General features: G+C 43.2%; 2 protein-coding genes across 6 annotated transcripts in view; one reads left to right on the plus strand and one right to left on the minus strand.

Annotated features, from left to right (window-relative positions):
* Positions 1-14403, plus strand: part of disp1 (dispatched homolog 1 (Drosophila)) — an 85691-nt gene extending 71288 nt beyond the window's left edge. For all 4 annotated transcript variants that reach the window (XM_047574204.1, XM_047574203.1, XM_047574205.1 and 1 more), the window contains 8 exons: positions 5720-5749; positions 6374-6497; positions 6927-7054; positions 9436-9530; positions 9706-9803; positions 9888-11477; positions 11572-11835; positions 11974-14403. In XM_047574204.1, coding sequence (XP_047430160.1) covers positions 5720-5749; positions 6374-6497; positions 6927-7054; positions 9436-9530; positions 9706-9803; positions 9888-11477; positions 11572-11835; positions 11974-13803 — 4159 coding nt within the window. In that variant the 3' untranslated portion in view covers positions 13804-14403. The remainder of the gene's footprint in view (positions 1-5719; positions 5750-6373; positions 6498-6926; positions 7055-9435; positions 9531-9705; positions 9804-9887; positions 11478-11571; positions 11836-11973) is intronic.
* Positions 14404-18859: 4456 nt separating this feature from the next.
* On the minus strand, positions 18860-26247 carry tlr5a (toll-like receptor 5a). Of its 2 annotated transcripts, none has more exons than XM_047574208.1 (5): positions 25833-26247; positions 24313-24375; positions 20984-23273; positions 20400-20488; positions 18860-20020 (listed from the first exon to the last, which is right to left on the minus strand). In XM_047574208.1, the coding sequence occupies exons 2-5, from the start codon at positions 24361-24363 to the stop codon at positions 19775-19777; spliced, it is 2676 nt and encodes an 891-aa protein (XP_047430164.1). In that variant the 5' UTR covers positions 24364-24375; positions 25833-26247; the 3' UTR covers positions 18860-19774. The 2 variants fall into 2 exon arrangements, with proteins under 2 accessions (XP_047430164.1, XP_047430163.1); XM_047574207.1 differs by lacking the exon at positions 25833-26247 and adding an exon at positions 25101-25697.
* Positions 26248-27592: the final 1345 nt, after the last annotated feature.

Below are 27592 nucleotides of genomic sequence, written 5' to 3' on the forward strand. Positions count from 1 at the left end.
CAAAATATTTAAATGTCGCTCTTCTCCTTTTTTTCTACCCTGTCCACAAATGAATGAGATCAAAGAAAGACAGTAAAGCTACGGGCGGTGTCTGAGTCACTAGATCATGTGGAAGCAGATTGTAAGTTTTGTTGCACTGTAGTTTCTATGAGACTCATTTGAATGGGTGCCCACTCCATGTTTCTAATTCAAACATTTTGAACACATATCTCACCTTGTGGCCTAAAATGTCCCTGCATTGTTTCTGGAGAGATGTCTGCTGTAGTTTATGTTGCTAAGCACCACTAAACGGATACCTTTGGTAGGAAGTCGCAGGATTCAGCAATAGGTGATGAAAAGCACTGGTTCCACTCTGTAGTGGAGGTCTTCTGGGAAAGCCTGCTGCTCTCACTGGCCCCACATGTCCACCTGAAGTTGGCTTGCTTACAGTTGCACTCAACCATGAGCTGTTAGGTTGGCAGGTTAAGAAGGGTTTCTGGATTCAGACTTTGTGTCCTGTCACATTCATTTATCTGGAACCAAGATCCTTCTGGCACCTACAGTTATGGGCTACTTTGCTTTTGATACCATTAATGGCTTTTAATCACACAGGGTCTTAAATGAGGCTTCCTCACAAAGACTGGGAAGACCTGTATCTTCTGCTTGAGCCTGGCCTGGTCTGGCCTGTGTACAGCTTTGGGTCTGTAAGCCTGAAGGCATAAAGATGAGTCAGGGAGCAGCCATAATAAAGACGTCACTCCGACTGACAGCTTGTAACTATTGGCTACAGTGCTCAAATCCTGCCTGTATGCCTGGAATTTGTGAGCGCCCATATTTCACCTCCAAGAATTCAGGGGAATGGCAGGTGCAGCCAGAAAAGGCCACGCTCACCAGTGGAAGCTGTCATCCCAAAAAATCCCATATACACACATGCAGACATGAACACACATCTGCTTTTACTCTTGAGCAGCAGAGATGTGATAAGGCGAGAAACAATTAAAACACAGACGGGAAATTCATCTGCAACAAAATGAACGTCATAGTTTGTGGTTTTCATTCTCACAGTAGCATTCAGTTTAGATTGTTGCCCTGTTTAAAAGGAAATTGTACCAACACTGAATGGAATATGTTCAAGTACATTCAAGTAAATGCGTAGTTTAAGGTCCAGTGCTTAACAATTACTGAACTTTTTTCTATTTGTCCCAAGGTCTGGTTGTGTTTTCCATGTGATAATGAGAGGAGAGTGTCCCCAACTGACCTCTATTTAAACTCTATGTTTAAACAGCACAGGCCTGTTTCAGTGTTTATTGGAGCCCTGTTAGAAACTTGATGCCCTATGAATCACAGCGTGTTACTTCTGAAGCTGATCAGAACATCTAGATTTCTCCTAACGGATTATCAACACTGACATTGGTCTTTAGATGTGGTCACTGTTTTTTTTTTTTTTTTGTTCTGGAAAAAAATATTGCAGACATTTGGCTGTAAAGTGTCCACTTAATAGCGTGTCGTCGGACTCCCTTCAGTTAAAGCGTTAATAGAGTTTACACTTTAGGTTTTTATTATCTGTTTACAGATACACTGCTGTTCTAATTTCACTCTAATTCATTTTCAGGCCTCACTCCTAGACAAAACACATTTCTCACATGCTTCCTAAAAGACCCTGTTTAGACTTTATTGCCTAAAATTAAACAATGAATGTCAAGATATAATTATTTATCCGACCATCTCCCTTCAATGACATGTTAACACTGTTATAGTTTTCTTTCTTATGCCCTGTGGGCTTTTTAGATATTTACAGTTGTATTAATGTCAGCCAAGCATACACACAGGCTTTCTTTGGGGAGTGTTCATATCTCTGAGTAATATGCTTAAGCCGCAGACGTCTTTGTATAAATATATGCACGCGGGCCCTCTTATTAGGCGGTGTTTTTCTGCCTAACTAGTCTCATGATGTCATTTGGAACGGAGAGCTGGTAGCCTGGACCTATTTCACGGCTAGGCCGAGCCTCTAATTGTGTGCAGCGTTCCATCGAGGCACTAATCAGGGCGAGGCAGGCCCAGCAGCCTGATGCTTGACAGTAATTGCTCTTGCTCCGACTTGAAGTCCTTGTTCATGAAATATTTACCCGCGCGTCCATTCCCTCGCCCCCTTCCGTGCCGCCTCTGAACCTTCCCCCGGCACACATGCACGCAGTGCTGTATCGTAACATGCGCGTGGTCAGTCATTCGCTAGCATCGCCTCAAATTACTGAATGACATCGCCTGTCCAGCTTACGTTAGACAATGTCGTTTTTTCTTAATTCATGTGTTTTGTTTTTTTCTTGTGAGCTGTTGCACCCACATGCAGAAGAGCTGTAAACACTGTCCTTGCTCTTGAAAAGCTCTAAATCAGCGACTAGTGTGCGCTTCCCGTGGCGTGCTCTTGGACCAGCCTTCCGGTTTTCTACGAGAGTTAACCGTATCCCTCTCATTCATTGACTTCTGTCTGGGACAGCCAAGGCTGCACAGTGCGTCGGGCTTTAAAGCAGACCCTCGGCATACCCAGGCCCCAGCTGCTTCTCCGTTTCTCTCTTCTGTCAGCGCAGTGTTGAGTGAGCGGCTGGCGGCCTGTGTTTACCTTATTAATTAGCCCAGTGATCCAGAAACATTCTCCCCCTGGTAAATAGAATAACACTGAAAGGTTACTCAGGGCCGGAGGAGAGGGAAAGAAAATAAGAGAGGGGGCAGGAGCCAAGGACAGAAAGCCAGGGGAGAGGGAAGACGGAAAGAGACAAGGACAGAAAGTTGGACAGCAAGAGGCCGTCTGCCGTTTAAGTTTGCTTTAGAGGCATCAGGAGTAGAAGTGATTAGAGTTGGGGCGGAAACCCGACACGGTTGGTTGTCATCTTGCAGAATTTAGAGGCTCTGTGATCATCAGTCAACACCAGCTCACTGTTTCTAACCTCTCACCTCCACGCCACCGTCTCTGTCTTTTAAGGCGTGATTGAAATGGTGGAGTATCCTTAAGTTCCACTCCTGTTTATTTGATAGGCTAGGGGCTGATTCAGCTGAAAATATAAGTCCCAGGGACAGTGATTGATCTCAGCTTGCCAGCTCAGCGCCTATGGGAGTTTTATGGGAATGAGATAAATTATTGCTGTTGACTTGATGGATTCTTGGGCTGTCTCCTCTTTGTCGTTAAAAACTGCTCAGGTATGCTGCGCATCTTTCCAGTTGGCTGAAATGAATTCCGATTTGAACGTTGCAGACCTAAATTCAAAGCAGACAAATAGATATGCCTGACAGCGCTTTCATGAATCCCTTCCAAGTATTTCCAATAACTCCACTCCTCCATTTTGGGCCATATCTGTGTCCTGAGGTCTGCAGTTCAGGGCCATACATGGAAAGCCAGTGATGGTGCGCAGTGAAAAAAAATTGCATTAGCTATACAGAATTTTCCCTTGGACACTAGTTCAAAGGAGGATTGAGAAATGTGGTTTTCATTAGACACTGTTGGTTTAAACCAGGTTAAAGGTCACTTTGCAAGTTAAAAGGGGAAACTATTGTAATAGGGAGTAATTTTAGTTGCAAGTACAAGTCTCCAACTCAAAAACAGATGCTGATCTATAATTTCATCAAGTAACATTTTCATATATATCAGGTCTTCATCTCCAGAACGTGTCTGTGTAAAAGCATATATATATGTTGGTAGATCCTGTTCAAAACCTGTGCCACTTGACATCTGGCTGTCATATTAACGTGCCCGGTGAAACTTTAAAAAGGATTTACTGCCTCTCTACAACCCACCCCACGTGGAGTAAAATTCCTCACCATTAGCGCAAGTTCATTTGCGCTTCCATTACCACTAATTACAACATTCCGCAGATTTCACTTTGACCAAAGAACAGGCCAAAAGACGACGACGACGACGGCCTCTTTGGCCCCTCTGGCCATGTTGTTTAAATCACAGCACTAATGTCCAGTGTGTTATTGACCTGATGAAGGCTGTAGGAGAAGGTGAACTGTTCTTCCTGGGCAATAGTGGGAGGAGTAACTCAAAGCCACTATTTTTACTGCCAGAATGTGAATTTAATCTATGATGTGCAGAGAAAATGTTTTTAGAACCCATTTATCTTTTATGTAGGGCTATTAAAACATACCATTTATCTTTTTGGACAAAACTTTGTGTAAAATGATCTAATCCAGGTTTCCAGGGGGCAGCCTCTCCAGCTATTAATGGAGTCACAGTGAATAAACGACTGCACGACTATACTTTTTCCTCTACTTGCCCTTTCAGCCTGTTTACTGAGTACACCTTCCTTTAGCATCAGGATGCCAAATATAAATCACCAAAGTTTTGGCCAATTGTCACCATATTGGGCTTGTTTAAGAAGCTTGTTGTAGTTTCACTTTCCACACGTGTCTGTTTCCTCTGAACCGTTGCAGCCTGGATAATTTATCTCCTGCTACCCCACTACTTCCTCTTCTTTCCTCATCTGCCCTTGCACCCGTGGCGTTTGTATCCCAGTGTACCGGAAGCTCCTCCACCACTCCCAGGAGGAGCTGAGGAGAACTCCAGATAGAGCCTGAACAGCCGAGTACATGTGTGTGTGTATTAGAGGTTGACCGATACGGATTTTTTAGGGCCGATACCAATTTTTTCATCGGTCTTGACTGATGGCCGATACGTGCTGCCTTTATTCTGAGCCGATATTTGGAGCCAGTACTGCTCTCCATATATTTACATGAAAATAATGACACAATGATAACGAATGTTACAAGTCCAAATTTTACCAAAAACATTTAACGCTCTTATGCCTACAAAATAAATAGGTCAAAAGAGTTCAAGCTCCCAGCTGCACGCACTCGGTTAGTGGGGGGATGTATGGGCTGCACGGATCTGCAGCGTCTTCAGCACAACACGGCTGCCAGTGGGTGTCCGTCTGTAAATGGAAAAAAAATATATACATTTATCAGCAAACGCCCAGATATATCGGCCAGCGGATATATTTGTCAAATTCTAGTGTGCGTCAAACCTACCCAGTATCAGGAAGCCTTACTGGGTGCTTTACATCAGAAAAATGAAATCGCTCAAATACAGTATTACGTCTTGGTGTGCATATGTAACTGTAAAGGTGTGATAGGAGAATTACTAAAAAGATCTAGGAAGATCTGGTGTGTGTTAACGCTCTTCTTTTCATCTATCAGACTAGATTAATTTGGTTCTCATAAGGTAATAGTGCAATCATCCTCATTTATGCTCCTGAGTTTTCAGTCCGAATCAGATTAAACAATGCTGTTCAACAGCTATTGGGAACATTTGAGGCTTTATGTTATATCCTTTTCAGATTTGGTTTGAGTTCAGACAGAAATTCTTCAGGATCACTTTGAGCCAGGCAGGAATTTTCAGGTCTGTGTCAGTCTGCAGTGTAAACCTTATTTATGTTATGTGTGTGCCGCACATGTATATTAGAAACCCCCCAATGCCATATAAGCCTGATGATCACATCGGAAAGGACCCTGAAAAAAGCAGCAAAGTATTGTGATAGGTTCAATGGAAAGTGGTTTTGACAGCCATGTCAGCTTTAACGTTTCCAGTGGTTCAATGCTCAAGGTGTGTGCTCGTGCTGCAAAGAAGACAGCTGATCATGAAGAAAATATGTCCGCACTCGCTCAGAAGTCTCTGGAAATCTGTTTTTGATTGGCCGTTGCTTTGACTTCAAATGTAAACCTGATTTATCTTCCTCTTTTTGTTTTTCAGCCCTGCAAGGCCTTTTCGATTCCCCAAAAGGTAAGACCTGCCAAAAACACTTTCTTCTCTGTTGATGTTCTGGATTGCAGTGCTCTCCTCCTCCTCTTCCTTCTTCTCCACCTCCCTTTATTCCTGTCATCCATCCATCACTGGTCTTGTGGAGCCATCATTCCTCTGTAGTGAGTCATGAGAGTTATTGATGGGAGTTGTGTGTGTGTGTGTGTGTGTGTGTCTCGCTGTACCTGAACTCTGGTAACTTGCATCCCCTCATGTGTCCATTATAGAGAAACCCAGGTCACTGTTTGATTGAGGCTTAAGCATTTAAGAAGGAATCCAGACCCTAGAAACCTACTAACATTATTTCTAATCACGCTAGTGCCTTAAGCGATGACAAGATAGAATAGGCTTCACCTGATCCTGTTCTATTGCTTCTTATGTCCAACCCTTCTTAGATACGTTTGGACCTAATCATTTGAAATACTCAAATTCTCTAAGGCATTAATGAATAGAAAGTAGACAGGGGATAAGAAATTTCTTACAGTTTTAATTGTGGTGGCTAGAGAACATTAATATTTTTTCTCTATTCATATACGTGGTGACATATTTTTTTGTGGAATGGTCAGTTTTCCTGTGATCGTAACAAATCCCCCATCTTGTTCCCAGCTATGCCGAGCTAATAGCTGACTGGCCCGTGGTGGTGCTGGGGGTGTGCACAGTCCTCATTGTGATCTGTGCCCTTGTGGGGGTCCTGATGCCTGACCTGCCGGACTTCTCTGACCCGCTGCTGGTGAGTACAGACCCATGAAGCTCTCCTTTCTGAATGTCTCATCTGTGGCGAAGGACTAAATGCCTTTAACCCTGCAGCTGTTTGAAAATAGAAGAGTGCTAAGTTTCTGATTGCACTCTACGCGAGGCAGCAGCACTCTCACAGGCTCTAGTATTTCCTGGGATATCATAGGTGTGGTTCTGTTTATATGTTGGGAGTAATGTTGACAACTCTGCTGACTGCTCTGATCCAGAGGCAGATACGTTACAGACCTCGTGCTATGCTGCTGTTAGCTCATCCTGGGTGGAACAAACAAGCTGAACTGTGTTATATTAGGAAATGTGTGATGACTAAAATGATCCATTTACATCATTGAAACCATAAATCTAAGAAGACAGGAACGTATTTATCAAAACCTTTGCTTATCTCTGTTTTCTCTTTTCCTAAAAGGGTTTTGAGCCACGTGGAACTGCAATTGGTCAGCGACTGGTCACATGGAACAACATGGTGAAGAACACGGGCTACAAAGCCACGCTGGCCAACTACCCCTTCAAATATGCTGATGAGCAGGCTAAAAAGTAACTTCACACACTTGTCTTACACTATTGACGTAGTGTAAGGGACAGCATTTAACACTAACATGCACATTCAAATTTTTTAGTTTTAGAAACACAGATCACTTTAACTCACTAACTCTCTGTGAATCAAACAAGCTCGCTGCAGTTTGAACTTAAACCTCCTCCCTTCTTGTCAAACCTGGAGCTGTTGTTTCTGCAGTGAATATCAAAGCACCTATCAATGCATAGGTTTGGTCCAAGAGACGACCATAAAAATCATGGTTGGATAGAATTTGCCTCTTTTTACCAAAGATATTGCTTTTACGAATAATCAGTCGTTGGTAGAAAATAATACTCATAGAAATAGTGCACATTGACTTAGACAGACTTTAATTATCCATGAGAGAAATTATTAAAATAATTGGTGCTTTCCTCCATAGCTCAGAAAAATATAACACTGATCAGCCACAACGTTAAAACCACTGACAGGAGAAGTGAATAAGCAGCCTGGATTAGGAACATCTCAAAAAAATAATGAAGAACAGCACAAGACTCAAATTCACTAGATCCCAAACTGATCAAGTATCTGTAGGATGATCCACAGAGGCCCCTCCCCTCAACCCACAGGACCCAAAGACCCCCACTAACAACATTGTCTTACCAGATACCACAGGACCCAAGAGAACCTACACAGTATTAGGAAGGTGGTCGTAATGTTATGCCGGCTCGGTCTGTATAGTGTAGTTTAAACTCTTTAAACTGCAGACAATCTTTTTAAAATACCTATCTTGATCTTAAGTTAATTCTGGTCTTGTTTTATGCTGGACAGGTAAGAGCTATATAAATATTTCACTTTTTTACTGTGTAATATAACATACATCTGCTACATGATGAATGGATTACACTGGACTACACACTGGATAAAATGTAATTCTGTAAACGTATTGACTTTTCTTGGCTGCTCTGTCTTGAAAGATAAATATGCACTGTCAGATATTTCAACCTACAGTGAATTTAAATGGAGTATTGTTATATACATGCACCACTTTAAGTGTATCATCACGATACCAGCCCACAACAGAGGAGGAGCTGTATTGGAGACTGAGCTGGTGGTGAGAGGGAGAAGGGGGGCGGTGGTGGTGGTGGTGGAGGGGGGCAGGGTTGAAGGATACTGTTGACAGACACGCTGAAAAGTCTGAATCCCTTCCTGAAAGAAAAGGAGAACAAAGTAGAGATTTGTCCATCCACAAGGTCATCTTCTGTCTTCTGTCGGGGGGGAGTCTGTTCACTAATCATGAGCAGGTCTTTGCATGTTTATGTCTGTCCACTGAATGTCTCTGTCTGTGTGACTGCGTTCACTCACATTTCCAGATTCTGACATTCTGATATGATTCCTTGAATGTTCCTGTTTAGATCTATATAACCCATATAACCATAATATATATCCTAGCAGTCAGTGAAGGACATTGAGTTCTATGACAGTCATCAGAATCAGATTTTTACAAGGACAAGAACGTATCCTGTATCCATCTGGTTAAGATTAGACTTTCTAAAAATTGCTGCTCCATTCTGCTGATTAGATAATGCATCCTCTCTCTGTCTGTGGTTGCCTTTGTCTTCCTCTCTGTCTCGCTCTACGTGTCTGTCTTCAGATGTAATTGTGTACTTATGTGTGTATGGTGTACGAGAGACTTCTGCTTCTGTCAGCGAGCTTCCCTGCATCACCCACCCTGTCTGTCAGCTCCTCTGCCTCTCTGACAGCCACCTGATTACTCCGTCCTCCTATTTCTTGCCCCCAAAAAACCAACACCACACGATCACAGAGAGAATGGTTGTCTGACCCATAATCCTTTGTTACATCCTGGCTTGTGGGCACTATACATCCCAGAAGACAAGGTCGCAGTATTATTCTTACCAGAGGGCACATGAACACACTCAAACGCACACACTAAATAATCTCCCTCCAGGCCCTCTACTCAATCAGAGCCACTATTATGATTATTATAATAATGACAGCAGTACCCTGGTACTGTAGTGAGCCATTCATCTGATTTTTGAAGGAACAGCAATTACCGCTGCTTATCTCATTACTGAGCTTCAAATCCGCTTCCTTCATTTTATATCATGCTGAGGTTGCAGCCTTTGACACAGCAGCCTCTGTTTGGTGGTTTATGAAATCATATCAGATACCTTTCTTTTTTTCTTTGTAGGACTGAACAGATGAGAACAGCATTAGCATTATATTTGTCATTCACGTGATTTTTCTATTAATAATATTAATGATAATTTGTCTAATAATCTTCTCAAAAAACAAAATAAATGGAAGAGTGTTCCATTTTGCTTCGCAGCTTTTGAACTATAAACATAATATTTTTTCTGTCTTTTGAATCTGTGTTTTCTAGTCACCAAGAACCCAGGTGGCCTGAAGACCACTTTGACAGAGACAAGCGGCAAGCTGAGTGGGATTTCAGTAAGGAGTTCTTCTGTGATGTGCCAGGTAAGAATCTGAACACTAGTCCAACCCAGACCTGATGATGGCTAAACTCACAGCCCCTTGAAGATTTGTAGCCATCACAAAGAATAAAGAAATTCTCCAAACTAAAGCATAATCGGAGGATACTTCTCTCTTACTTCCTCACCTAACACTTACCTAAAACCTTTTTTTTGTGCAGGTGATAGTTACTCCAGACTAGTGTTTGCATCTGCTGAAGGAAAGAATCTGTGGAATATTCAAGCCATCAAATCCATGTGCAGTCTGGACAACGCAAGAGTACGTACAGAGAACAGCACGCTATCTCATAGTGCAGACTAATAATGGTATGAGATATAATAAATCATTTCTGTCTGTCCCCAGGTGCGTTCTCACCGTGACTATTGGAGTCTTTGTCAGCGCACCAACGACGCCTCATGTTGCCCCAGCTGGACGCTTGGGAACTACATTGCTGTCCTCACCAACAGGTCGTCCTGCCAGGACATCACAGAAAGTGATGTATCACATACACTCAAGATCCTGCGCTCATGTGCCAAGTTCTACCATAATGGCACCCTGAGACCTGACTGCTGGGATATGGCCCTACGGCGGAAAGACCAGCTGAAGTGTGCCAGTGTATCCAAGAGGTGCACCAAATACAACGCTGTCTACCAGATTCTCCACTTCCTGGTGGACAAAGACTTCCTCAGCCCCAAGAGCTTGGAGTTTCCTCCACCTGTGCTCAAGTACAGTATGCTCTTCTCTCCTACAGAGAAAGGAGAGTCTATGATGAATATATACCTGGACAATTTTGAGAACTGGAACTCGTCTGATGGGATCACCACAGTCACAGGAATCGAGTTTGGCATCAAACACGACCTCTTTCAGGACTACCTCCTCACAGACACGGTGTACCCCGCCATAGCCATAGTGATTGTCCTGCTGGTCATGTGTGTGTATACACGATCGGTTTTCATCACTCTAATGACAATAATAGCCATCATCAGCTCACTGATTGTGTCCTACTTTCTTTACCGAATGGTCTTCAACTTTGAGTTCTTTCCTTTTATGAACCTCACTGCCCTGATTATTCTGGTTGGCATTGGTGCAGATGATGCCTTTGTGCTTTGTGATGTATGGAACTACACTAAGTTTGATAAGCCACATGCTGAGTTGTCCGAGACTGTCGGTGTGACCTTGCAACATGCTGCCCTCTCTATGTTTGTCACTAGCTTCACGACTGCTGCAGCTTTTTATGCTAACTATGTCAGCAACATCACAGCCATACGCTGCTTTGGAGTCTACGCTGGTACAGCCATTTTGGTCAACTACATCCTAATGGTGACATGGCTGCCTGCTGTGGTGGTGCTGCATGAACGGTACCTGCCAAACATGTTCCCATGTTCCGATTCTCCACACCAGCAAAGAGGTTACTGCACCCAGATGTTCTGGGCTGGTCTTTGCCAGAAGGCCAAGAAATGCTTGTTTACAGTCTCTGAGGGGTCTAGAATCTTTTTCGAGAAGGTGCTACCCTGCATTGTCATCAAGCTGCGCTACCTCTGGCTCTTCTGGTTCCTTGCCATCACAGTTGGCGGGGCCTACGTGGTTTGTGTAAACCCAAAGATGAAGCTCCCTTCCTTGGAGCTGGCTGAGTTCCAGGTGTTTCGATCCTCTCACCCTTTTGAGCGTTATGACGCAGAATACAAAAAACTTTTCATGTTTGAGAGAGTTCATCATGGTGAAGACCTCCACATGCCCATCACTATCATTTGGGGGGTGACTCCTTTGGATAATGGAGACCCCCTCAATCCCAAAAACAAGGGAAAGCTGATGCTGGACAGCAGCTTTAATATTGCCAGTCCAGCATCTCAGCTGTGGATACTCAACTTCTGCCAGAAGCTGAGGAACCAGAGCTTTGTCTTTCAGTCTGAGGAGAAGGACTTTACCAGCTGCTTCATCGAGACATTCAAACAGGTCAGTAATGCTTGTGTACTAATTATGTACAAAACAATGCTGTATACCTTAAGTCTGATCTGACGGAGTTGGCTGTGCCCTTTTGTTCCAACAGTGGATGGAGAACCAGGACTGTGAGGAGGCCTCTGTCTACCCCTGCTGCAGCCAGTCAACATTCCCATACAAGCAGGATGTCTTTGAGTTGTGCATCAAGAGAGCCATCATGGAGCTGGATCGGAGTACTAATTACCATCTGGATAGCAAGACACCTGGGCCTCGATTTGACATCAATGACACCATCAGAGCCATAGTTTTAGAGTTTCAGAGTACCTATCTGTTCACGCTCGCCTATGAGAAGATGTACCAGTTCTACCGTGAGGTAGGGCCTCTAGTGTTTTATCTGAAATTGTACTACTGCTAGTTATCACCTGCAGACAATCTCTTGTTTACTTTAACAAAAATAGTCTTTATATGGTGTCGGTTTATGCTGGTTTCTGACGTTGTGATTGTGTTTTAGGTGGATGCCTGGATCACAGAGGAGCTGCGTTACGCCCCAGCAGGCCTCAGTCATGGCTGGTTTGTCAGCAACCTGGAGTTCTATGACCTGCAGGACAGTCTGTCAAGCGGCACTCTGGTTGCCATGGCCCTCTCAGTGGCTGTGGCTTTCAGCGTCATGCTCCTGACCACCTGGAATGTCATCATCAGCCTGTATGCCATATTGTCGATTGCTGGAACCATATTTGTCACGGTGGGCTCCCTGGTGCTCCTGGGCTGGGAGCTGAATGTCTTGGAGTCTGTGACCATTTCTGTTGCGGTTGGACTGTCAGTTGACTTTGCTGTCCACTACGGCGTGGCCTACAGACTTGCTCCAGAGCCTGACCGTGAGGGGAAGGTCATTTTTTCCCTGAGTCGGATGGGTTCTGCTATTGCTATGGCAGCACTTACCACCTTTGTTGCCGGGGCAATGATGATGCCCTCGACTGTATTGGCATACACCCAGCTGGGGACCTTTATGATGCTGATCATGTGCATCAGCTGGGCCTTTGCCACCTTCTTCTTCCAGTGCATGTGCCGCTGTCTGGGGCCCCAGGGCACTTGTGGCCAAATACCCCTCCCCAAAAAACTTCAGTGTCAGGCTTTCTCTGAGGGCACATCCACCAACCCACCAGCCCAAGGGAAGAGCTCTGGCCTGGGCAAATACCAGCTGGATAGCAGGGGTGGGGAAGTTGAGCATTATGAGCTGGAGCCATTGGCATCTAGTCAGAAAGCTGAAGATAAGCCACGAGACGAGCAGGATTTGTGCACTCAGCTTTATAATGGAATCCCTTCTCATCAACACACTACTCCTTTTTCACACTTTAATTATAAGAGCGCTGACACTAGCAGGACTGGCCCAGAGAACGGGCTCCTGGTCACACTGAGCACGCCATCCAGATGCCAGTACTCTCAAAACACTAACTGCACATGTGGTGACACTCCCCCTCACCTATTTCAGCAGTGGACCCCACACCCCTCTGCTCCCCAGCCTCCCCAGGACTCTCTTTCCTGTCCTCCCACCCCTCAGCTACTCCCCCTCTCAGGAAACGCCGCGAGCAAACAAAACGCAGCCCTCTTACCTACAAACCTGGACCCGGCCTACACACACATGGAGTGCCGGATGCACTACGTCCACTGTCCACTGACACATTTCCATCACTGCTCCCAGGGTAGAGTGGTGACCCCCAGGCAAGGACCCGCCCACACCTGCCATCTCAGGAAGTACTGTGTCCACACTGCGAACCTACAGGGTGGTTCAGTCAGAGAACAGAGAACCACAGCCCCAGCATCAAACCAGGACACAGGACCAGTCTCTGGCTCAGAGTCTGTGGCGGAAGAAGACATTCATAGACATGAAATGAGTCCTTCAAGTCCTGACAGTATCCAGAATATCAGTAGAATATCCCCAACGCAACCTCATCCCCAGTGCCCCTCCCCCTCACTGGGCTCACCACACACAACCTGTCACGAAAAACACAAGGTGAGAGACGGTGAACATTGTTGTGGTGATGATCACGTATCCGCCCCAACCACAGAAACAACGACGCATATGGGTGCTTGTTGTAAAATCCCTGGCAACCAGGAGAAGCTCGGAAGTATTCCCGTCACACGGGAGGAACGCGTCAAAAAGTGCAAGCAGAACTCGAAAAGAGAGCGGGCGTCCTCCGCCTCTCCAAAGAAACTCTACTGTTTTAACAGGACGTTGAAAGTGAAGTGCAATTCAGCTTCGGAGTTTAACTTGCCAAAAAGTGAAGCCAGCGTGCCTTCTATTGCAATAAACACTAACCCCTCTTCGGAAAGCTTATGCTGACACTAAAACGATACATTCATAAACAGCCAACCCAGAGCAAATAGCAAATGTCCAAAACAACAAAAGCAAATGCAGCATACAGTGTCTCTGTGCAATCATACAATGGGTGGGATGTGTTTGTTGACTAAGTGCCTCAGTGTGTTTCCTTTAAAAAAAAAAAAAAAAAAGAAGAAGCACGGACCCACTAAATATATTCTGTGTACAGTTTTTGTTTTTGTACTCACCAGCTCTTCACATGCCAGATAACATGTTGGGTTTTTACAGATAAATACATGGGGAAATAAACTGTGTTTTTACAAAGACGCCACCACGTCATTTTGCTAACTCAAGTGTTAAATAAGCAGCAGCCATTTGCACCAACATGAAATCTTACAGTGTCTATATTGTGATATTGTGTGTAATTATAAATATGTTGTCAGCTATGATCACATCAGCCGTAACGACAATGTGCCACATTTTACAAGCTCATAAAAAGTTATTGCCTGCCACTTTTTGTACCTATGGGAGCTAGTGCTAAATTCTCAGTGTGCTCTTGTGTTCAAGTCGCCACACGCCTCAGATAAAAGATGTACTGTATGATTAAAATGTCTTCTTTTTTTTATCACTGTTGTCCTCCTATTGTGTATGAAGCACACATTCAGACCATAAAACGAGAACGAGTTCCGTTCAGAGGCGACGGCGCATCTCGGCGTACACCTGTCTCATTGTCTCATAACTGCTGGCGCCTTTGCTGCTATCTGTTACATGGAGCCTGGGGTCATTGCCTGGATTAGGCCGGGGCTGTGCTGCCTGCTCGTGTAGACTTGATTTACACCAGAATCAGATTTTATTACTAGTTGTGATATAGATCTCAAGGGTACAGTTCCAAATCCAGGGACGGCACTTCTGCTCAGGAACCATTAAAGGTTGGGAATGGCACGCAGGAGATGAAACCATCATAAAATCATTTAAGAAGCAGGTTAATAGATCTTTTTGTTGTTTATTTTTTTTTTAAAAAATACACATGTCTTGTGAGGTTTATTACATTCCGTCATTACATCAACTCAAAGAAGTGCTCTCCACTTAAAGGCTTGCTGAGGCAGACAGCTTTAATTATAAGGAGACGACACTCTGGCACAAAGCATTAGGAAAGCAACCCAGCTGCCATCTGCTTGTCTAACAAATATATATTTTGAAGAAGTTGCTCTCTTGTGATGTGTCTAGGGAAACGTTGGAACCAAATCTGCTGACTGCTCTGTTCTGCCTTTGAAACGAGGCCTATTTCTGGCTGCGGCTCACATGTTCTCTTTCCTCCAAACTGTTGGGAGAGTATTAGAGAGGCACATGCTGAAGAGCGCAAGGGGTCGTTAGCTCTGGAGTTAGTAGAATAGTGAAAAAATGTGGGACATCCATTCATCAAGTAGGCAAAAAAACGAAAGAAGAAGTCGACGTAGCGGTTTAAAGTTCGCAGCTTGTTCCTGTTGGCTCCGAGCGTAAAACGAATCCATTATTGCTGGTTGAATCCATTCACTCTTGGTAGCCACGCTGTATAATCGTGTACCGTGCTATGAGGCTCTGACCGGCGGGGGCAATTTTCTGCGGTGCACGTTTCAGAGCCGCAGGTAAAAACTGCCCCTGATTGAGCCGTCTGTCCGAGAAGTCGACAGCCGTCACTGACATAATGTCTCTCTCTGTTTTTGTTTTTTTTTTGTGTGTGTGTTTCTTTCTTTTTTTTCTCTTCCTGCTGCTAAATCTTTTTCAGCCAAGTGGAAAAAACACCTGTTCCTTCAGAGGTCAGCTGGGAAAAGAAGCAGCCATCGCCTCAGATCGCCCTCCTGCTCCCCGTCCCCTCCTCCAGCGTGGAGCGTGGAGGCCGGTGACTTCTGCAGTGCGGTAAGGCTAAGAGTTGTGTTTTTACCATTTGGACACCGCGCTAGGACACGAGGCTGAAGTTAATCGTCTGACATTTGGCTTTTAAATCGTCTTCTTCAGGAAAAGAAAAAGAGTATGTACACTTCACTGGCCCTCCTTCAATGCACAGTTGCCTTTTTGTCTTGAATACAACACTTCATCGTGCAGTTGACAATAACTACTCCTTATGATTCATAAACGGTGATCTAATCTAACACCCTTCACTCCACCAGTGGCTCTGGTGGAGCAGAAGACTCGGAGAGGAGAGGAAAAGTACCGACATGCCTCTGCTGCTTCTTCACTCTCATCCCTGTCACACACCCTCAACCCAAAAAACAAACTTGCGCACACAAACAAGTCCCGTAAAACACGTTACATAAGCAAACCACCCACACTGGGCCCCGGCTGATGCCTCTGTGTTGAAGGAACGATCTTAATTTGGCTCATACAGCTCCGTTTGTGTTCCCCTCAAGCCTCTGATCCCCGCGGCCGCCTTTCTCCCCCTCCTCCCCTTCCTCCCCCTCCTCCCCAGCTCGACCGCTGCAGATGAGGACGAGTCCGCTTCCCTCCGAGGATCCCTCCCCAGGCCTGCGTGAGCGTCCCTGTAATTATGTTTGCTCAAACAGAGGTCAAATATTAGCTGTGGCCGTGGGGCAGGGTTTATTACATTTCCCCGTGAGGGGGAATCTCAGAAGCCATGTGTGTCTGTTCTCAGTATAATGCGCGGTACCGAAATAACTGCAAAGAGGCTGCAGAGCTTGTTTACAAGGTAAACATTTGCTTCCACTTTTCAAATTAGATTTTGGTGGGGCTGGTGGACCGGGCCAGATTTATGGAGACGGGACAAGTGTTGCTGTTGGTTTATTTTTTTAACGTCAGATCTTGTCTGTGATCTTTGATCAGTTGTTGTCCATTCAAAATTTAGTTAATAAAAGTTAATAAAAAAAAAAATGCACATGATTTAATGGTACTCATAACTGGTTTATGACTTTTCATCTCAGTCTAGTGTGTATCACTGACAACATTAAAATGGGTTCACCTACTTCTGAATCCCCATTCTTTTCCAGGTACCACAGGTTCACATATTGGAAGAAAAATGACTATATTACAACTGTGACGATGTGTGATTATCGAGCGTAATGATACTTTCAGGACAATGTTTGTTTAAACGTGTTTCTTTTTTTTCTTTTTTTTTTACACGTTAAAGGTCAAGTAGTTAGGATTAGGGATGATCTCATTGCAAAAACTGAATGTGGTGTTCATTATTCATTGATTTTATTTGTGTATAATAATGAATCGTAGTGTTTGCAGTAGTTTAAAACGAAGTCTTCTTCTTATCCACGTAGGGAGCAGGTCGTCTTCGGTGGAGCCCGCCGTGCTTCTACATAAGCTCTGAGTGGGCAGACCCCCGGATATGGAGAGGGCCTTCATGTAAAAGTGGCGTCCAGCAGTGAGAGTTCCTCCTACAGGTCTGGAAAAGAAGGTATATTCACCGAATGCTTCGAGCTGGAGCTTTGATTTACGCTCAGAGAAACAAGGGGTTGGGTCTATGGACCCATTGTAAGTATGCTCGTATGTGACAAATGCAAACTGAGGCTCCACTGCGGTGAAAAAGAGCCTCAAAAAAGAGCTAGAATGAATGCAGACCTGTGTTTGCTTACTGAAGGAATGTGGAGTTCGTTTGTTTTTTGCTTTAAAATTGTTGAATTAGCCAAATATGTTTGATTGAATCATTCTTTCAATAACACACTGGTTCAAACTTTGCAGCCTTAATCTTCCAGATAGCAATAAAAATAATAATATTGAATATTGAAACAAACAAGTTCACAATAAAAGAAGGCCAGACAGATGTTAATGTCGCGCCGTGCTCAGATTAATAGACTGTCCAGTCCAGAGTGTATAAGCAGCAGGAACCTGCAGACTGGCTCTAATGTTCACAGCAGCTGGCTCATAAAGGCTGGGAGGATGCAGGCGTCCGGGGCCGACAGGACGGAAGCTTTCCTCTGCCCAGTAGCTTCCTGTGTTCAGACACGCCGCTGACGGGAGAAGGGGAACTGGCTGACCCCTGAAGATTCACCCGCGCTGCAACACGCCCAGCTGCTCACAGACACACAGTGGTGTCAGCCTTCATGTGAAACACCCAGTTTTAAACCGCCTTGATGTGGTGATCAGGGAACTGCCGCTAATTAAAACGGCAGGTTTTCACAGATCACTTGGAACACATGACAAGAGCAAGAGGAGATACGGCTAATGCTCGCCATCTAGTGGGGAAAGTGGGAAAGCAAAATCAGTGCCTCCAAATGAGAGGTTTATCTCTTCACACTGGTAATATAAATAAATATAAACGCTCCTTATACGTTAATGCACCGGGAACAATAACAGCATAACGCAATGTGTAATGATTACTTTTACACTTTATGTACTTAAGGTTTGAAATATATTGGCTCTTGCACATTGTATCTACACAGATCAGCCACAACATTATGACCACTGACAGAAGACGTACACACCATTGACCATCTTGTGACAATTCAGTGTTCTGCTGGGAAACATTTGGACCTGGCATTCATGTGGATGTTACTTAGACATGTAGCACCAACCTAGACCAGACCAGGCACCCCCACCCCATAGCAATGACAGCCATCCCCAACAGGATGCAGCCTGACAGAGACACACATACACAGTTTAGGAACAACTAAAAAAAGAAAAAAAAACATGAGAAAGAACAGTACAAGGTTTTGACCTGGCCTCCAAATTCACTAGATCCCAAACTGATCGAGTATCTGTGGGATGATCCACAGAGGCCCCTCCCCTCAACCCGTAGGACCCAAAGACCCCCACTAACAACAGTCTCTCACCAGACACCACAGGACACGAGGGAGACCTACACAATGTTAGGAAGGTGGTCATAATGTTATGCCTGATCGGTGTATGCTTCGTGCTTCATGGACATGAGTTTGTTTCCATGCTCATGATTTACGAGGGTGTAAATCCTTGTGTTCTATCTACTACGACATAATGATGTTTCAATGGAACTTGAGGGACGGGGTCATTCGCATGAGTCTTTCCTTTTTTTTGGTTTTACTAGCCACATACTATACAATATTAGTAAGTTGAGCGCACATGCACACGACAAAGAGTGATGAACATTAGCGATAACACTTGATTCATCTGTTACTGGACGGACAAATTTAATGTACATTGAATACACAACAACAGTATGACAACAATCACTTGTTTGTACATCATTCATTGGTTAAATAAAAGTAAGAGTAACCAATGTGAAACTGATAAATCCCAGTCAAGGTTATTCAAACTGTAAAGTACTCAGTGCTGTCCACAGCAGAGCAGAATAATAGCAGTGTGCTTCGAGTGTTTCAAGCTCTACTTGCTGATATTTTCCATTCATATGTTGGTATCAGTGGCTTTGCTTGCTTACAGTATTCATATGTATTACTTACATAAATATTTGGACAAGGAAACACTTGTCCCTGTTTGATACAGTACCAACAGATAAACAGTAGACAACAAACACATGAGGATAATCAGCATTTTAAAGCATTTACAGGAAAATCATCATTTACAGGATCTTCAAAAATCTCTCATCATCCTCAATTACTTTTTGACATATGATGCTAAATGTATGAATCAGTGACTGTAAACTTGAGTCTTGAGAAGACCCCACCATTCTAACATTTCCACCAGCGTCTCTGGCAAACCTTTTTTCATCATAGAGGTTTCCTCACATGTACATTTTTCAAATCCTCCAGATCATAGGGGCAAGCACTTTGACCTCACACTGGTGAGAGTGGCCTGCAGACCTTTGTGGTTAGATTTTGGACATTGTGGAGACTCTTTGCTTTCCATCTAACCCAGCTCATGATATGATAAAGTGATCTTTTTAATCCACACACTTCAAGATCAAAGAGAACAGGAGGCCTTACGAATAAGAACTTTCCACCTGCCTCTCCTTGAGGAGCTTCTTATCATTGGCAGCTCGTCTTTATGGGTTGTTTCAAACTTGTTCAAATAAACCAAAACAAAGCCAAAAATCCAACTTACTGTTTCATACAGGCCCACTTCATAGGGCAATTGATTTGATGTTCTCTAGCTGGATCCCATTATGTGTGTCAGGCTGAACCTCCGGCTCCGCAGGCTCAGGGTTATCCTCTGCAAACTTCTTCACCTTCGTGTCTTTGAGGATCTGAGAGACGAGTCGCTCATAGAACCACTCCATGTCCTGCAGGTCCTCGGGCCAGACGAGGTACTCCCTCCTCTGGACAAAAGCTCTAAGTACGTTGCACCTCATCAGCTGGTAGTGAGTCACCTTTAGGTGAATTACGGCAGAATGTAGATTAATGTAAGCAGTGGAGTTCAAATGTCCATGTTTAGCAAAGACTGACAGCACAGGTTCTCTGCTTAGTGTAAAGTCATTTTAAATCCGTATGAACCAAAGTAGTTATTAATTATCTGTTACTCTTCGGTGCGGATCATTATCAACTGTAATCCTGTCAGCTGGCACGAAACACCAGCCGACATCAGATGGAAAGTTTGGTAGCTGTTTTAACATGCGGTTCAAAGATGTGTGTGGCTTTACTCACTCTTTAAAGCAGCACTCATTAGTGTAATTATAACAGATCACATTACTTCTCATATGTGGCTTTTGTTTTTCTACTTGAAAGTTAACTGAATAATCTTGTACACACCTTGCCCACCACCAGCATGATCAAAATGTTCGTAAGCTCCTCCAGCATCCGGCCCTGGGCTAAAGTGAAACCCTCCAAGCACCAGCCATCTGCAAAGAGACACACACACCTTGTTAATTTGGTCCGTGCTTCAGTTATTTATAATTTGGGAATTCATATAAAGTTGAATAATGAAAATCAAGGAAGAGATAAGCGAGAGTCGTATTAACCATTCATTAGCCAGTGCTTGGAAAGTCGGCCCTGTGCCTAGAGGTTATTTTGTGCTAATTGTTGTTACTTTGCTACGAAGTCAGCAGGCATTAAGCTTAGCATTCGGATTGTAAACTGAACATTTTCAGTGGCTGACTATTTAACAGGCTTTTATAAAGCCTTGTTTCAGTGTGAACTCTTGTTGAGTGCTTGTTGCAACAGGAACAGCACACAAGCTACCCACAAATGGATATGTCGGAGAATGATACTGAACTTCTTATCTAACTATTTTCCTAAAATCCTAATCGGTCAAACATATACCTTGAAAGAAAGGTATGCATATTTAATATAAAAGGGTAAACAACCCCATGATCTATTGCCACAAACAATGGTACCTTTAAGGAACTCCTTGGAGACGATGCACAAAGTCTTCCTGCTGCGCCAGATGGCGTCCCTGATGTTTGAAAGGTGATCCTCACCAGGCAGGAAGTCTCTGGCCTCGAAACAGCAGCGGAACATGTTTTCCTCTGAAAACTGATTGTCCAACTTCTTCAGCAAAGCAACCTCCACCCACCTGTAGTCTTTGTTGCTGAAGCAGAAGAAGGTGTCGTACAGTATCTCATTAGCAGGTGGCGCCAGTTTTGGGCCCTCAACAATTCTGCCGACAACTTTTTTGTAGATGACAAATATGTGCCCTCGGAGATGGCTGTAGATAATTCCACTGAGAATGATGCTGCTGATGAGGAGCGCAGAGAAGATGAAGAGAGCAAACTTGAGATCTTGGGCGGCCTTTTCGTCGTCGCCCTCGCATGGTTCAATTCTTGTGTAATAGTCCAACAGAGGAAGGTCACGGACATTATCTGGAAACTCACATTGGTACGTATCGACCGGGCTCAGAAAGGTTACATTTGCCATGTTCAGCCACTTCAAAAAACTCTCCATGTGGCAGTCACAGTGAAACCGGTTTCCTGATAGACTGAGGTGGCTGAGAGACCGAAAACTCGCAGGATCGGGGGAGGCTAGGAAGTTGTTTGAAAGGTCGAGAATCTTTAGGCTATCCGGAAAGACACCGACCTGCAGATAGGTCAAGGCGTTAGACGAAAGGTCGATCTCATAGATTGAGCTGAGACCACTGAAAATCCCTCGTGGAAGAGTTGCAAGTGAATTGAGGCTTATATTCAGGCCAAGCAGATTGTGGAGGTGATCAAACAGATTCAGACAAATCCCTTGTGACCAAAGTGTCTGCAATGAACTGTCATGAAGATCCAGCACTTGCAAGCTATTATTATGAGATGCTGCTATGTCCTCATCTGGGTTGCACCACCTGAGGAAGTTGCCACCGGAGAATAAATTCAGGAGATTCTCGAAATCAGCTAAAATCTTATAAATGTCCATCATGTCCGTTAATCTGTTTTCTGCAATGTCCACGTGGATACTGTTCATACCTAATTTATTTATGTTAAAGACAGATTCCAATTTATTATCGTTCAAAAGGAGATACTCTAAGTTTGGTAATGACGCAGGAAAACCCAGATCTCGTAGTGAGTTTCCTGTCAGATATAAAGCTCGTAATTTGGGAAGACCACTGAAGGCTTCGTGTCCCAATACGCCGATGTGGTTGTGAGACAAATCCAGCACCCTAAGCTGTGTCAAATTGGTGAATGTGTGGGAATATATTTCTCCTAGGAGGTTAAATGACAGGTTGAGCAGTCGTAGATTGCCCTGAAGACCACCAAAGGCATCTCTGTTTATCTGATTTATCTTGTTTTGGGAAATATCAATAATCACTGAATAGTTTAAGGGGCTGAAAACAGCTCTCTGCAGAGAAAATATATAGCTCTTAGACAGATCTAAAACGGTGACTCTACTGTTATTGAGGCCTTCAAATGTGCTTTCATCTGGATCGCGGAGGTTGTTGTATGAAAACCCTTTGCCAGTGTGTCCAGTGTATTTAAGGTGATTGATTGGTGTCCCTTGTATTGCTTTAAACAATTGTCTTGATTTTTCGATATCCAGCCCATTTATGGATAGGTCCAGATAATCAAAGCCCATCCCTTTGAAAGGGTTCCCACAACCTTCCCAGTCAAAGTCTTCACCAGATGTTCTGTATAAATGGTTGGATTCCAAGTTCAGATTGGTAAAGTATTTTCCTCTGAAAGCGTCAAGATCTTCTTTACATATTTTTTTTATCTGATTCAATTTCAGGTTTAGCCATGAAAACTTAGTCAGCCTTGAAAAAAATTGACCAGGTTGGAGACTCACTATCTGGTTACCAAAGAGATCCAGCATTTCTAAGTTCAAGAGTGGCTGCAAATAGCTTCCTGACAGTATGGAGTCGTTCAAACTGCAGTGATACAGATGCAGGATTTGCAGATTGAACAGTCCTGCAAATGCCCTTGGCTCAAGAGTGAGGCCTACATTGTTCCCTAGGTTCAACTGTGTCAATTTACTCTGCCTGAGGAAAGCATTGTTCTTTAAGACGAGTGTCACTCGTTGCATTCCAAGATCTAATTCTTGCAGCTCCACATAGTCTCTAAGCGAGGTGCTGTTGATCTCACTGATGTAGTTGAGGTCCACGTAGAGGTGTGTGATGTTGGGAGACAGGGTAGGAACCCAGTAGAACCCCCTTGCCGTGCATAGAGCTCTTAGCCCATTTAAAATGCACGGTGGGTGACATCTGGTTGCCTACAAGTAGGAAGGTTACAAGGTTACAATATTTGTTGGACATGCCCACTAATTGAAGAAATATGCAGACACACACATGGATTTATGTGATAAGCAAAAACATGAAGACAGATTGTATTTCAGATTCTGCAAAGTAGCTATTCTCTCATCCAGCTTCATGAGGTCATCATTTGGAGCATTTCCAATGTCTGGAAGGAGTTTAGAATACATCACCCAGATCATCCAAAACCATCTCCTTTAGGTTGAGGTCGGGTGATTGTTGATTGTCCCTTACTTTGCTTCAAACAGTCTGAGACTGGTGTTCAGGTTGTTGTTAGACTGAAAACTAACGGAGGTCCCAACCGAATGAACTCTCACCAACATATCTGAAGTGGAAACCAAACCTTCAGATAGCACTGGGATTAGGATGCACATTGGTTTCTTTGCTGCAAATAGGCCATAAATTCTATTAGGATATCTAGTCATGCCTCAAAGTGATGGATGGGTGGATGGGTTGTTGTTTCCCTTTACTAATACCCTTCTTGACATAACATGGACTACTACAGTAATATATTGGAATAATTTGCCTTATACCAACATTTCTACGGCCCAAACACAGCCAGTCATTTCAAACTCCACCAGTTAATGTTTGAAAAGTTTCATCTGCTAAATGAAGCCTCTCCCTGGAGACAACCCCATGAATCTGGTTTAGATACCACCACCGATCAACGTTGAAGACATTCAGTACAATATGTAAATATGCCTTTGCTCACTACATAATTCCATGGTTTATTTCATTTTCTCTTCACTTTTGTTGTACACACGTAAAGAATAGTAAACATAAGAGCTAGCTGCTGATTAGCTTAGCATAACCACTTGAAACAAGAGCTTTAAAATAGCCAGCTAGTAGATTTCGTTATGTTTGGACAGTGCTGGCCAGTTGACCCTATAGGTTTTCTGTCGAAGAAGACCTTAACGAAAGAGGACAATCTACTCAGCGTTCAGATTAGGAGAAACTTAGTACAAATAAACAGGGCTAAGGCCACTGTTACACACATACCTGTAGATACAAACCCAGCAGACACGCAAGTTGAAACATGCGCATCCACATGTTGTTCTCCACCTAACAAGACATCCAGAGAGAAAGACACAAATGAGCAGGGAACATATGATGGGGCTGCACTGGCTCATAAGTGCAAATATTAGACGCAACAGAGGGTTATATGAGCATTCGGAAAGTAACGTAGGAAAACAGAAAAAAAAAAAAAACAAATGGAACTGTTTGCTCCGGCAGGTTCATGGTTCAGTGTTAAATACACAGCCATTCATGCCTGATGCTAGCTTTGGTTATAAATCACAGTAGAATAACTGACTGTTTGCCCTGAGCTAATAACAGGAATGGCTCATGCTGTAGAGAAGATTACTGCGGCTGCTGCACTTAAGTTAAGTTTTAGAAGCGTCTGTGCCAGTAAAATGTTTGAAGCTTTTAAATGTATAAGCCTACAATCAATGAGATTAAGTCTCCGTTGTTGAACCAACAGGTGAAATAACACGATAGTAGGATGAATGGATGATCAGTCCTCTAATCTTAAAGAAAACTGCTTTTTCATTTTACACGTATTCTTAAGTATAGACACCGATCAGGTATTACATTATGACCACCTTCCTAATATTATGTACATGTCCCTTGCGTCTGACTAAGAATCTTGTCAAAAACTACAGTACACCCACACAGGTGCAGGGAGAACATGCAAACATGGAACCCAGAACCTTCCTGTGGGGCATCAGTGATACTGGTGTAAACCACAGGGGTTCATTTCCTGCCCTAGCAGCGTTGTTGACACTCACTTGCTGGTCAAACAGGAACACTATCCGTGCTTTCCTGACATTTCTACACTGTGACTCTGACATTGACGCAGCTCTTCTTAAATTCTTAAATATGATCTTCTTCTCTCCAGCTAGAATCCCGGGGGTCTTCCACTTCCACCTGGCTCCAGTCAATTGTCCTGTCAGCATCAGCATGACGGAGGCTAAGTACTGGGCTTCAAAGATTCCAGGAATATCTCTATCCGGGAGAATGCAAGTGCTGCTATATTGGAGAAGATTAGATCTGGATAATAACCGCAAACCTGCAGTATTAATATTAATTAAACAAACAAACATAATAATAATAATAATAATAATAGAATAAGCTAAGACGTGTGTTTCCTATGTGTATGTGTGTTCTATCGCCTTGTTAAATTGTGTTTTGTTTTTTTAATATTTTGCGCCTTGATCCGATTATGTACGCTAGCTTTACCCAACCACATCAGAAATTTCTTCCCTTAAAGCAGACGAATCGCTCCTCTCATATTTAAAGGCGCTCATTGTACAATACGGATTGTCCAAATGAGTTCGCAACAAGTTTAAACGGCACAAACATTTCTTCCGAATATGAAAAAAAATATACACATGTGTGTGTGTGTGTGTATATATATATATATATATATATATATATATACACACACAAGAAAATAAGAAAGGAAGCGAAGCAGCCGTAAATAACTCCCTTTGCTGTAAGTTAAGCGGTGCGAATCTTACCCGTGTTGGCCAAAGATGAAGTGTACGCGTGTGGGAAGAGTCGGTGCTACAGTCCCCTCCCTCAGACCTGCCCTACCACTGGCTCAGTTAAAGGAAGAAATCACTTCTGGAGACCAGTTCACTGACCTGTTATTAGTACTCTCTGTAACAAAGCAGAATGTCACAACTTCCTAGTGTCTAAGAGTTCTCTTCCTCGTTGTATTGCTACATTACTTTCTCAAGTTTTCCTCTGCAAGGACCAGTTCAGTATGGGCTCACATCCTTCTACTCCTACCACTGAGAAGTTGTTTCAGTGGTGGAACAAACGATTTGATTTAACTCAAGTCGTCTATGTGAACGGATCAGCCGAAACATTGTGACCACCTTCCTAACACTGTGTAGGTCTCCCTTGTGCCTCCAAAACAGTTGGGATTCATCAGAGAATAGACATGGGCCTTCTGAGGGTGTCGCCTATGTAGTTAGTTAGTTAGTGGGGGCTCACTTGGGCTGTTTGCAGAATACAGGTTGGCATTAGGCTGTTCTCTTGAATCGCCACCAACACTTTAAGACTGCATACACAATAGCTTTGTCAGTCCAGGTGTTAAGAATGACAGGTAGGAACAATATTGACTCCGACATTAAGGGGGTCAGAATTACAGCTGAAATGTTATACGATGTTAAATAAAATATGGGAGCTGATAAGAACACAATTATATCATAAACTCCACTGTGCAAAGTCCTAAAATAATATCACACAGCTTAATACACAACATAAATTAGTATGATACAACTAATCCAAACAGGAATGTGCACAATAACCGTAGTTCCACTGGTTTTATAGACTATCAGTTAATCTAATGTAAAACATTATTATGAGATATTTATTGTACACCATGCTATCCATTATACCATGGTAGCTCTTAAGCCGTGATCAATTTACAGCTGCAGCTGTAGGATAATTGTGTTTTGGAATATGACCTACAATATTTTACTCTCAAATGCTGTTTGTGAAATCAAACTGAAAAGTTAAATAAAATTCAGTTACTGAATCACAAGTATCTTAGAAGTGTACTTAATGAAATGAATGAGTGTAAATTTGCTTAACCACTGTACATCAACATTTAATATAGTTTTTAAATATTTACATGTGCATGTGCACATGTGCACACGTCACATCTGCCTCTTTTCTACAGTGCCCCAGGATTAATCAGACTCGAATTCCTCCGATCCGCTGTCGACCACTGAACAGTAGTTTTGTGTAATTTATTTTAAGTATAAGTTCAATGACAGTTCTGTGTTCTGTGTATGTCAAAAAAAAAAATCATAGCAGATTTATTTAGAGATAATTTGTTGCAGTCAAACCAATCATTAATTCTTAATAAGTTCCTGATTTAGTACTTCAACTATTTCTTCAGGGTTACCATGTGAATTAAAGACAGTTGTGTCTTCAGCGTATAATGCCTTAGACAGTTTGGTTGAGACATTACATACATAGATTTTTAATGTAAATTTTAAAAAATAGCGGCCCAAGGACCGGCGCTTGAGGAACACCATTAAGGACTTTACAAAGAGGAGAAGTGAAATCATTAACTTACATATATTGCCGCCTGTTGTTAAAGTAACTTGTAAACCAAAGTGTTTTTTTATACCTCATTGGGAACGTTTATCAAGTAGAATAGAATGAGTAAAAGTGTCAAAAACTTTAGACAAATCTAGAAAGATTCTTTGTGTTTTAATAATTCTGTCTGTCAAACAGATGTAACAGTACAATTTTTACCTCT

Source organism: Mugil cephalus, chromosome 21 (genome assembly GCF_022458985.1).
Source record: "Mugil cephalus isolate CIBA_MC_2020 chromosome 21, CIBA_Mcephalus_1.1, whole genome shotgun sequence".
Taxonomy (NCBI): Eukaryota; Metazoa; Chordata; class Actinopteri; order Mugiliformes; family Mugilidae; genus Mugil; species Mugil cephalus.